This window comes from Aquila chrysaetos, chromosome 4 (assembly GCF_900496995.4).
Source record: "Aquila chrysaetos chrysaetos chromosome 4, bAquChr1.4, whole genome shotgun sequence".
NCBI lineage: Eukaryota > Metazoa > Chordata > Aves > Accipitriformes > Accipitridae > Aquila > Aquila chrysaetos.
This window is the reverse complement of record NC_044007.1, coordinates 26,272,040-26,284,183: the sequence shown is the minus strand read 5'-3', so window position 1 is coordinate 26,284,183 and position 12,144 is coordinate 26,272,040. Positions and strand designations below refer to the sequence as shown.

The window sequence follows — 12,144 nt, the reverse complement described above, 5'->3', positions numbered from 1 at the left end:
AAAGGGAAAAATTAATTTGCTGTCCATCAGCTGAAGGGAACTCATCCCTAACGCATGTTTTTCATAGCCACTACAGGAGCCCATGTGGGATATGAACACGTAAGAAAGAACAGGACAAGAGAGTTGTTTGGAAGTTGTAACCTAGGGATGCATTTGCTTAAATACGATCAATCTGGACACGGGGCACTCCAGAGCATGAACATGCTGCATGCAGTACTCTGCATTAACTGTCTCGAGCATATTCTCTTACCTGATGGGAGGAGTTAGTTACTCAGCAGGGAAATAAAGGCTGACAGCTTGGACGTCACAACTATAGAGAGCAGCGCAATAGCTTGCAGATAACCTGTTTATCTGCTTATACCTATCCATCTGCATCTGGCCTTCAGCCAGTATAGAATAATAAAGACCGCCTAGCTGCTAAAGATTTTGGATTTAAAAAAAAAAAGTGCACGCAACTTGTCTTCCCCTTATCCCATACACAAACTATGCATTTGTCTGTCCATTAACTAGGACATTCACTGAACCAAGGCAGTTCTTACACATTTCAGCCAGAAACGCAGCCTTGGTTAAGACGGTCTCCTTTTCTTAGCACACACTGCTGCAGAGATAGGGTCTGTGTACTCAGCTGCAGGACTTTAGGAGGGAGAACTGTACTACATTGTGGTTCTGTTCTGTCTTACTCCTCCCAAGTGTAAGTGTACAATTCACTAAACAGCATTTTGACATTGGCATTAGCCGCTTCCAGTGTTCTGGTGCTCCAGGCAGGAAACAAAACTTGAAAATTTCTTTTTGGGCAGACTATAAAAAGCAAAATTTAATGCTTAAAGTGTTATTTACTCGTGGTAGGAATCCAGTTTAAAAGAGCAAACCAAATAACTCCCAAGTTTTAAACAGCATTATTTCAAGTTGAATTTATCCAAGAAAGGAACCACTGTGCATTGAAGGGTCACAGAACTAAATTCATAAAAAAAAACCCAAAAAACCCAAATAAAACATGATAGACGTATACTTCTTTCTCAAGTTTAACTAAATTTACAGAGCTTCCATACATCAAACAATTTAACCAACCCTTTATTTCCTCCTAGTTTGAAAATGACTAGTGTGACATGCCATATATTTTAAACTTTCAGGAACCAGTACTGAATATTTACATATTTATTCCACACTTGACACTTTTCTTTACTTTTCATTTCAAATTCCCTGACAGAAACCAAATGATTCATATCCCTGCTAGTTTCCACACAGTAAAGTTTCTAAAAAAAAAAAAAACAACAAAAAAAAAACAACCTTAAACACATAGTCTAAAGGAGCTAGTCAGCTTTAAAAATATTTATGCAGTGCTCCTTAAAAAAATAGCATTAATACCTGTAATGCCTGTGAGAGCTCCACCCATTTTAGTCATTACAATTGCATTATTAGTAAAATTAAATCTCCCTGTTACTTTTACCATTGAGAAAATTGGCTTCCAATCCAAATCTTTGTTCATGTTATTTTAAACAATGTTAAAACACATAGCTTTGTGAACGGATACTATTCCCTTTAACTGCACCCAGCCAATTAATAGAAGTTTACCACTTTCATAGGTTATGTCAATTGATGTTGTGCAACCTAATCACCTCTCAAACAGTGGGACGGTGTCCCACAGTCTCCACGCAGAGAAAGTACACATAATAGGGGCCTTCTGCGGTTCAAATAAAAACCTACTTAATTTAGCCAGGCAGTATAAAGCTAAAAAAAAATTCAATTTAAAGTACTACCATGCTTTAGAAACACTTAAAATTGGGTGTTAAAGTTTATGAGTCTAGGCAGACGAGTTGTCCAAAGTTAAGATTACGTAAAACAAGAACATTACAACTGGGCCTTATTTAAGCAGACGAAGACCCCTTTATAGCACTTTCGTAATGTCAAGAGACCAGAGCATAAGTGAAAACTGAGCTCAGCTAAGTCTGACAGTGGAGCTCGTTTGTAAAAATTTTATGTGGCCTTTAGAAAAAGCTACCACTCCTCACCCCAGCCAAAAATGCAATAAAAGGCTATTGGGAATCAGTTAATTCTATGAAATCCCATGGAGCCCAAAGGAATGCAAACATGTAAAAAGCTTACTTCAATCACTGAATTTAGTATGAAAATAAATTTAGAGTTGAATCTAGTGGTAACATTTCTTTATGAAATCCTACTTCTCAAAGTTTTTCTTTTCATATTGTATCTCAGTCTAATTACAGAAACAAAAGTCCAAACCATCTATTCAAAGGGATGGTTTAGCATTACTGCTTCACTATGTGGTTGTTCAGCTCGCACATCTGTTTCTATGCCTTCTCCTCGACTATGTAAGTCAGCAGAGAGGCAGGCAAGTAATTAACCCAGGCTGTCTCAGAGTACGGGTATCTTGCCTTGTAACTTCAAAGCATACTCTGTTTTCCAGTGAAATAACTCTTGGGCTCCTAATGCATGAGCTGGAGTTGTAAATGCTAGAACATTATCTTATTCTCCCTGAAGTCAATGACAGATTTTCTACTAATATTAACAGGTGTGGTATCTTATTTAAGTGTCTAAACACATTACCAAAGAGGTACAACAAAACCTACATAAATTACGTTTACATTTGTATTCTTTCACAGATTAATTAATTTCAGTCAATCTTCTATCACCTGCTACTTCAACTGCTGTCAGATGGACCTCGTTCATTAATAACTCAGACTGGCTAAAAAAAAAAAAAAAAAAAAAGGGCTAATGGCTCTAAACCTGAGAGAAAAAACTAAAATTGCCTTACATATATATTTTTTTTTTTTTAATTTTCTTGCAGTAATAAGTCACACACAGAACACCTGTACCTTTCATTTGGCACAATGAATATTTTAAAAGTCCTTCAAGTCTTAACTCAAAGAGGTTCTTTACTGAGTATTGTCTACTGAAGTCCACGAAAAAATTAAAACATTCTTTCAAAAGGAACAAAAAATTTACAATTGTACACAAAAAGTCTTGAATTTTATTGAAATTTCAAGTCTTGTATCAAACAAAAACTTCTCTTCAGCAAAAATATTCTCTTGGTGTCCTCCAGATACCAGTGAATCTGAATTGGTCCTTTAGTGCTGCTGCTTGCTTTGTCATCTTCACAGAAGTCCACATGGTTGGGCTGTTCCATTAGGTCTCAATTTTATCGTGTGAAGGAACGTACATGACGACCTCTTCCACTGCCTCCACTAACAAACTTTCCTCTTGAGCCACCACTGCTACTACTATTAGCACTTGTCCAAGACGGTCCAATTCCTCCCCGGCCTCTGGAAGCACGATCGCGAGGACTCGGTCGGTAGCCTTAAAGCAAAGAAAAGTATACTCAGTTGGAAAAAAAAAAAAAAAAAAAAAAAAAGCCCTAGGCGTAGTAGCTGCTGCGAAAGCATAAGAAACAAAAACAAGATGAGGCACAAACGGGGTCTGTTTCCTCCTTTTAATTTTCACTTTTCTTTTAGGCAAGCATTTTTGCTTTGATTGGCTCTATAATTACCATGTAGGTACGAAGACAACTGAATTGCAAAAATCTGAATGCAAAATTAAGATTCTGCGATCAAGTGTTCAATTCAGCAAGTTTTATGGATTACAGGGCAGTTCGTATGAAAGCATGTATTTGACACAGTCTCAGTGACAACTGTTCATATATGCTTAAAACATTTGCTGAATTTCAAGGTGTCTGCAGCATCCTTGCATGGTTTCATTTGTAAAGCAAAAATGAAATTCAAGGAATTTTCTATAGTTCGATGCCCATATGAATACCATGTACCTGCTGAACTTAATGGTCTCAATGGTGGCAGTGGACCCCTGTTAAAATTGCTTTGACCACCTCTACTGTCATTGTAGGTTCCCCTGGGCGTACTCTGTGCACTCCAACTTGAGCCTCGAGCGCCTTCACGACGACTGTAATTTCCTAAATAGAGAAAAACACACCCAGTGTTGAGCAAACATCACTTTTTTTTTTTTTCGTTTCAATCTTCACAATACTCAGAGTGGTAAACATAATATTTACATAATTCAAATAGATGAAGCTATTCTGCATCAACATACCCTCAGTATTCTATCTCAAAGTCTACAAGTTACTATATTATCCAGGGAATTAGAAGAAAATACCTGTTTTTCAGATAAGTTTAAAAGAATTCACATTATCTAGTGTATTAAGACAGACTCCTATACTTCAAGGTTTTGTGGTAAAGTAAATCCTAGTATTTATAACTTTACTAAATGGAAGTATTTTCTGTATCTACTGTGCAAAGACTTGCCCTAATTATGGGATGGAAGGGAAAGGAATGCAAACTTGTCTATATATGAAACAAACTTAACACTCTGTAGCTACAGTCTCCAGGTTCACTGAAAATTGCATCTTGACTCTTGTCAGGATCTTCCATCCTTTTATTCAAAAGCCTCCCTTAAGCCCAGAGATGTACTGTGATGCTTGATTTCAGGAACTACCATGTCACAAATGATAGAGAGGGCTAAAATTTTATTTTTCTGACTGCATCTCTGAAGCACTCCCAACAGTTGCTAAAAGAAAACAGCTAACTCCTTTAGTAAAAGAGGGAAAGAGGCAACACAGGAACTCGCAGCTTTGTTTCAATTCCACAGCACTCGAGACAACCTTTTCTAGCACTAAACAACTTATTTCAACAACACTACTTCACGAACATCTCTACACCAGGGATGACTAACTGCTAGTCAATTGGGTTAGTATTACTGAAGCATTTTTAGCATTCATTTACTCCAATTCTAATACAGGAAACAACATACCTTTTGAAGCAGGTGGTGTAAAGAACCTGTTCTGACTGTGAAAAGCTCCTCGTCCTCCACGATTCCCTGAGAACCCACCACGTGAAGAAATCTTCTGTGACACTTTTGGTGGCCTTTTGGCTGGTGGTATCCCATCTGGAGCAACCACTTCTTTGCTCTCTGCAGCAACAAAATCATCCACATGCATGGAGGGTGGCCTGCTCGTATTCTGTTTCCTCTGACGGAAGATATCATGTGGTCGAATTCCTTGTCCAAATCCTCCCCTGCCTCTTCCTCTTGGTGGTGGGACAACGTGAGCTCTCTTTGCAGGCTCTATGTACTCAGATTTTCCACTGTCGTGACAAACCATGATTTATTTAGTTAATGTAAAAATGTATACATACTGAAGGTCAGGCATTCTCCATATTGGAGATGCAATTTGAAAGGTATTTGACACTTTGAGAATATACAGATCAGTGCTGAACACACTGTTTACTCATTAAACTCATCTTACCTTGAAGTTATGAAGGTCTCATGCTTGTGCTTGCCGAGTTTGAACCCTTTTGTGGTTTTTGTGCGTCCAGGAGATGATGGTTCTGACAAAAATGACCTCTCCAATTCAGCTTGCAAGTCAAAGTCACTGCAGCCCTTCTCTGACAGTTCAATTAAGTCAACTTTTACCTGCAATGATAGAGTTTAGTTTTATCACAACAATGATTATTAGCACCTCTGAAGAAGACAACATGCTGCACCAGGATGGATGACATTCAGCTAGGGTCCTTCTACTTGAGCAAAAAAGCTCCATCCTCTACCCTTTAATGCATTAGTGTGCCTCAAAACAAAAAGCAGCAGTAACAGAACAAAAACGCAGCAGAGCTGCAGCAAAATTGTCTTGCTAGTTCTGAATCTCAACAAAGTCAAGGGCATAGCTTTCAAGTATGAACACCTGTCTTGTCACTAAGTGACCTACAGTGAGACACTCTTTTGCTTAAGCTACAGTCCTATAAATTTATTAATGCTGCTTTTATACAGGAATCAACAGTTTTGATTTTGCTTAAGAAATGAAAACGTAAGTATCTCTGCATGTAAATTTTAAAAAGTAAAACTAAAAAAGAACAAAGGCAATAAAGTCAACAGAAACTGATTATTTCTCACATAGGAAGTTAAGACACTGCCAATTGCTTAGTTTAAAAAAAAAAGAATGTTATTTTATATTTTTCAAATGACATTTAAAGTTTAGATTATAAAAATCAAGTTTCAAATACTGTGAAAAGTTTTTGTGCAAGTAGTTTAATTTACTACTGCCATTTTTTCCACTTTTGTCACATCAGAGCAAAGATTTAAAAAAAAAAGTGTAGCTATCAGGCTCTTTGGATATTACTGCAATGACAGAAGACAAGCAAGGAAAAGAAAATAAATCACATTCTTTGTCTACATTTAACACAAACTGCTGAAAAGCCCCAGCAGCAATGCAAAATTAGATGCAGATTAGGACTGACACAACAACTGTTCCTCTAAAGGAGATGACTTCTGCATTAGAGCACTGCAAAAGGTGCCAATCTTGTGGCTGCTTCCAAGTGAACCTGAAGGCATTTGACAACACCTTTAGCAAATGCCAACCCCTATATCTGGGTCAATTTACAAGGGTGAGCTCAGGAAAACAAACCATTTGGCCGTATGAATTTCTGATGCTACTAGCTCAGGTTAACCCTCATTTTTAAATCCACTTCAGTTACGTTAATGAAGCCTTTTACCATATCCAGATCAGTGTCTATTTCTTCAGCCTGAAAGGGTGAGAACCACATGGACTTCAGCTGGTCATCCATCACGTCTGCCAACACGTATGTAGTCCTGCAACAAAACAATGCCAAATGCCTATTTGGTTATGAACTACAACGAACTGCAAGCACATGCAGCATTACAGAACCTGAGGTGAATGTTGCTGCCTTACCCTTGATACCTGCATGAAATTAAATACACTGGGAATAGTAAGTAGTAGCGACAACAATGCTGTTTAGATCCTGTTTGTAACATACTCATGCATAAATTATTGCATTTTCTTAAGTAGTATGGTACTATGCATACAGGTAGTATACTCACACACTTAACAATTTTACCTGTTATTAAACAAATTCTGAAGAGAGTCTGGTGCAGAAAGAATAGGCTCTATGTCTTGGTCACTCAGTGGACAAGAATCGCCCGCTGATTCCAACATCTGCCTCACTCCGACAATGTTGTCCAGTAAGGATTCAAGGCCATCGTCTTCCTTAGAACGATCCTAAGTCAACATAGCACAAGTCAGAACTTTTTCCCCTCCTCAGAGAAAGACATATGCTTTTGTTAATTTAAAAAAGAGGGCGAGGTACTACACAAAACAGTCTATCCATCCACAAATAGTGAAACCAAGACCCCCGAGCACACAGACAACAGCAGAGAGCAGTTCAGTATGCTATAAAACAAACCATGTCACCACATGCACATTCTAGTCTTTGTTTCCAGTTGATGCAATAACCTCCATAACATAGCCCCGAAGAAGGCATCACCCCAGGTTTTAGTTAACAAGCTCTCTGCTAGAGCACTCCAACATCCTAAGTGTCTGCTATTTCTCCTTCAGCACAGTCGTGGCTTTTAATCTTTTACCACCAATGTAGGCAGCCAGGGAAGGGACAGGAGGGAGTATAGCACTGGAAAGGCATTTGTGACCAACAGGCTATGGAACAGCTGTTTTATGGACCCTTCTAAATCAGCCATCTACTGCACAGCTGCCATCAATTATGTAGGATTAGATTTGAATATTAGAGTTAAGTTTGTGATTAGAATCACAGAAACATTGGATGAATTGAATTCTGCATGTCCTCTAGTCCAATTTCCCCCTGCTTGAAGAAGGACTATCATCAAAGCCAGATCAGGTCAGCCATAAATTTATCTAGCTGCGTCTGAAAAAAAGCTCCAGTGACAGAGAGCCCACAGCCACTCTGAGCAACCTGTTCCAGCCCTGCACTTCTCTCTCAGTGATTTTTGGGTTTTTTTTTTTTTGTTTGGTTGGTTTTTCTTTTTTTTTTTTTTTTTGCTAATGTCAGCCTAAACCTCTGTCCTGGTTTCAGCTGGGATAGAGTTAATTGTCTTCCTAGTAGCTGGTACAGTGCTATGTTTTGAGTTCAGTATGAGAAGAATATTGATAACATACTGATGTTTTCAGTTGTTGCTAAGTAATGTTTAGTCTAAAAGTCAAGGATTTTTCAGGTTCTCATGCCCAGCCAGCAAGAAAGCTGGAGGGACACAAGAAGTTGGGACAGGACACAGCCAGGGCAGCTGACCCAAACTGGCCAACAGGGTATTCCGTACCATGGGACGTCCCATCTAGTATAGGAACTGGGGGAGTGGGGGGGGGGGGATCGCCACTCGGGGACTAACTGGGCATCGATTGGCCGGTGGTGAGCAATTGCACTGTGCATCATTTGTATATTCCAATCCTTTTATTATTACTGCTGTCATTTTATTAGTGTTATCATTATCATTACTAGTTTCTCCTTTTCTGTTCTATTAAACTGTTCTTATTTCAACCCATGAGTTTCACTTCTTTTCCCGATTTTCTCCCCCATCCCACTGGGTGGGGGGGGGAGTGAGTGAGCGGCTGCGTGGTGCTTAGTTGCTGGCTGGGGTTAAACCACGACAACCTCTGAAGCCCCAGTTTGGGGCCATTGTCCCTTGTTTTATCATCTAGAATTACCAAAAGGAGTTTGATTCCACCACCTTTGTTACTATCCCCCAAACAGCTGTAAGTAGCTTTGAGATGGCTCCTTAGGCCTCTTCACCAGGCTAACCAAGCCCCGCTTCCTCCTCCTCTCTCTGTAGCACATGTGCTCTAGGTCCCTGACCACCTCGGTAGAACCTTCTTCAGTTTTCCTAGATCTCTCTAGAACTGGTGACAGGACAAAGCTGACCAAAGGTGAACACAGCACTCCACATGAGAGCTCACCAGCATCCTGTGGAGACAGACAGTAAGGTCCCTTGATTTGCTGACCATGCTCCTTCCACGACAGCTCTGAACACAGTCTGCCTTGTTTGTAGTGACCATGCACTGTTGGCCCATGTTCAACCCAACATCCACCATAACCACCTGGCCCTTTTCAGCCCAGCCCACATCAAGGCATGGGGTTATCCTGCTCTCAGTGCAGAACTTTGCATTTTTCCTAACAAGCCACACAAGCTTCCTGATAAATAATCCTAAAATATTTATTGAGGTCCCTCTGGATTGAGGATTTGCTGTTTGTCACCTTAGTCACTCCCCCAGCTTACTGTCATCCACAAATTCACTGAAGATGTATATACATTATTCAGGTCTCTGATGAAAACATCCAACAATATCAGCCCCAGTACTGACTCCTGGGTATTCCACTTGTTACTTGTCATCAGCAACATCTAGCCACTGCTAAGCAGTGGTTCCTGTTGCTTATTACATTACCAATCTGCTTCACCACTATCCGGCGCTCTCTGTTGTATGCATTCACTGCCTTTCATCACAGAGTTAACTGCCCGTGCTCTTATGGTGTGCAAATACTCTCAGCACAAGGGGACCCCAAGCTTACCTGAAACTTCTTAGCACTACCACAATACAAACAATAAAGTCAGAATCCATCCTGCATCAGAAGGATGGATCCAAAATCACCTGATTTTGGACATCAGTATTAAAATAATGGCAACAGCTATTACCAATTCCACAAGGTATGCCACAGAATTGCACACCCTTCTCATCAAGGAAGGATAGCCTATATTGTTTTAAAAACACATTCAGATACAAGACCACAACATCAACTTGATTATATAAATTCTTTTACCATAACGTGTTTCTCCAGATCAAGCAGCAGGTTTTCTGGGGTTTCCTCTTTGTTCTGCAGTAGATGTTTTAACTCTGCAGTAGTTAGACCCAGTGTTCTCCCTGGATGAGATCCATCTGCTTCCATAAGGCTTCCGTCATCTCCACAACATCCCTGAAATATTTGACAAGTGGAAATAAGTACACATAAATATTCATTATACTTCTGGACTGCAAACCCCTTAGAATTCAAACATACATTAGAGCAAATCCAGCAAAATAAGAATAATCTTTTGATTTAAAAACATATTATACAAAATATTTTAATAAAGAACACTTCAATAGCCAAGTTTAGATGCTGCATCAGGATGAATCCAATGCTTTCCTATATAAGCTGAAGTTTGTATCACAGAATTAGCAAGTATTTTAGATTCCTTTCTATACTCCTTATCTATACAGCAACTCTAACAGGATGCCATGAATCTAAAACCTGGACACAATAGGATGCTATTCATTTAAGAAATCAATATGAATCAATATGCTGTTCTTCCTACTGAAAAACCCTCTTATTTACTAAACATATATTCTGCCTAGCTTTCACAGATCTCATTAAAAACTAAAGAATGCACTAACACTACTGATGGAAAAGCCTCACACAGCAATCTGCATAGTCAACTGCTTTCTGAAATAATTGTTCCTGAATGTGTCTCACACTGCAGATTTCAGAGAAATGCAGCTAGGTTTGTCTAAGTATTTGATATGTATTCACTTACCAGCGTATCAGAGTTAAGAATCTGTCGCATAAAATCCAAAAAAGAAGAGGCCAGTTCACCTGTGTCTTTGCTAAAACTAGTTATTACTCGCTTTAATACAGTGTACAGAGCACTGCTGTGTTTTCTTAGAGAGCTGTTTTCATAATGAAAAGAGAGAAAATACTTTATTAGTGCATTCATTGTGACCATTCCACTGTAACTTGTTATAAGAAAACAACATATATGCAAAATAAATTTGGTAAATTTTACAATTATCAAGTTGAGTTTTGATTACAAAGCTGGAGCTTCATTATTTTCTCTGTACTAGACTGTTGTTGTCACCGGTGCTGCCTGCAGATATTTCAGACTGCACATATACAGCTACACATACTACAGCAATACCTCCAAAACCTGCAAGAAATTACATTTTCATCTTTGGCAGACAAGGGATAGGGGTACAGAAATATTTGCTTGCACAAGGGCCTTATGTATAAAGCAGGATCATGCTTGCTCTTACAATTTCACTGCATCCCATGATGTCTAACTGCAGAAACAAACTAGAAACAAACACAGAAATAGCAAGGCTGTGCACTGAAGCTGACAGCTAGACATATGAGATCATAGAAATAACAGCATCTTTAACCTGTTTATTTTTCATTTGCGGGTTGTATAGCTTCTTGCAGTCTGAGCAGCACAGTTCTGCAGCACTGCTTAGAAGAGTGTTTTGAACAACCTTTTATTGACAAGGCTCCAGATACTACCTTTTTCTCTTTGGGAACCTCACAACTTACTTGCCTCTCTGCACCTCACCTTCAGTGGACAGAAACAGGTCCAAATACAGGACAAGGAGTTAAGTGTCAAAACAACACAATACTGTCCAATGCATGTATATATTCTGTTCAAAAGGCAGTGGAGTCAACAGAAATAGTTAAAAAAAAAAAAAAAAAATCCTCATTTCAAAAGCCTTAATTGCCTGGAGGTCAGAACACTCTGGGGAAGTGCAAACTGAATCCTCTCAAAATAGAAGGAATGACAGACAGCTCTCCAATATCCCAGACAACACCTCTAACTACTGAGTCACTCAAAAGGGAAGGACATAAGCATTATATCTCATTCTAATCCTCCAGCCTTGGAGTGGGGAAATGGAGCATACAACCCTTTTTTCAATGCTTTGTTTGTTTCTTGAAAGAAAGTGCTCCTGTGTGCATTCTGCAGAAATTATTCAGAGGTAAAATCTCAAGTGAAGGAAGACCAAAATACTGAGTAAAACATTGAAGCCCCAAATAGAAATGAAACTTCAGGTGCCTTAAGCTCAATGTCTCCTACTACATCAGTAGGAAATTATTTCACACTGCAGAAGTTTTTAAATACTTCGAAGTTGTCAGCAATATCTTAAAATACCATACCTCTTTAAGTGATAGAAGCCATAGTCATGCTCTGTAAGGAACATCATTGTTCGGATACATGTCAGCAGACAACTGTAACTGCTCTCAGAATTAGTTAATGTTTCCATCAGACAGTCACAAATTAAGGGCATCAGCTCTTTGCTTGGCAAGGAGTTGGAAAGCTGCTCTGATTCAGACACAGAGCCTTCTGATGAACTTGGTAAAATGAGTGCAATATCCTATAAAAAATTATTATTATACATAGTAAAAAATGCATTCTGTACACCAGCAATAAGTATAAACCATACATTAAGTCAGAAGCACTAGGTTCTTTCACTACCCCTTTATCATCTTATTCCAGCATTTCAATTACTGACCAGTAAAATACTAATCCAAAGTATCCTTTTTAATTTGGTTCTGTTAAGGGTTACAAACCATT

The 12,144-nt window shown here is 38.9% G+C and overlaps 1 protein-coding gene across 1 annotated transcript in view; it reads right to left on the bottom strand.

Annotated features, from left to right (window-relative positions):
* Positions 1 to 877: 877 nt before the first annotated feature.
* The window catches only part of VIRMA (vir like m6A methyltransferase associated), a 28,380-nt gene continuing 17,113 nt past the window's right edge, over positions 878 to 12,144 (bottom strand). Inside the window, exons 16-24 of the mRNA XM_030010878.2 lie at positions 11,727 to 11,944; positions 10,342 to 10,474; positions 9,591 to 9,743; positions 6,870 to 7,030; positions 6,507 to 6,603; positions 5,267 to 5,433; positions 4,774 to 5,105; positions 3,776 to 3,919; positions 878 to 3,312 (exon numbers count right to left, since the gene is read on the bottom strand). Coding sequence (XP_029866738.1) covers positions 3,155 to 3,312; positions 3,776 to 3,919; positions 4,774 to 5,105; positions 5,267 to 5,433; positions 6,507 to 6,603; positions 6,870 to 7,030; positions 9,591 to 9,743; positions 10,342 to 10,474; positions 11,727 to 11,944 — 1,563 coding nt within the window. The 3' untranslated portion in view covers positions 878 to 3,154. The remainder of the gene's footprint in view (positions 3,313 to 3,775; positions 3,920 to 4,773; positions 5,106 to 5,266; positions 5,434 to 6,506; positions 6,604 to 6,869; positions 7,031 to 9,590; positions 9,744 to 10,341; positions 10,475 to 11,726; positions 11,945 to 12,144) is intronic.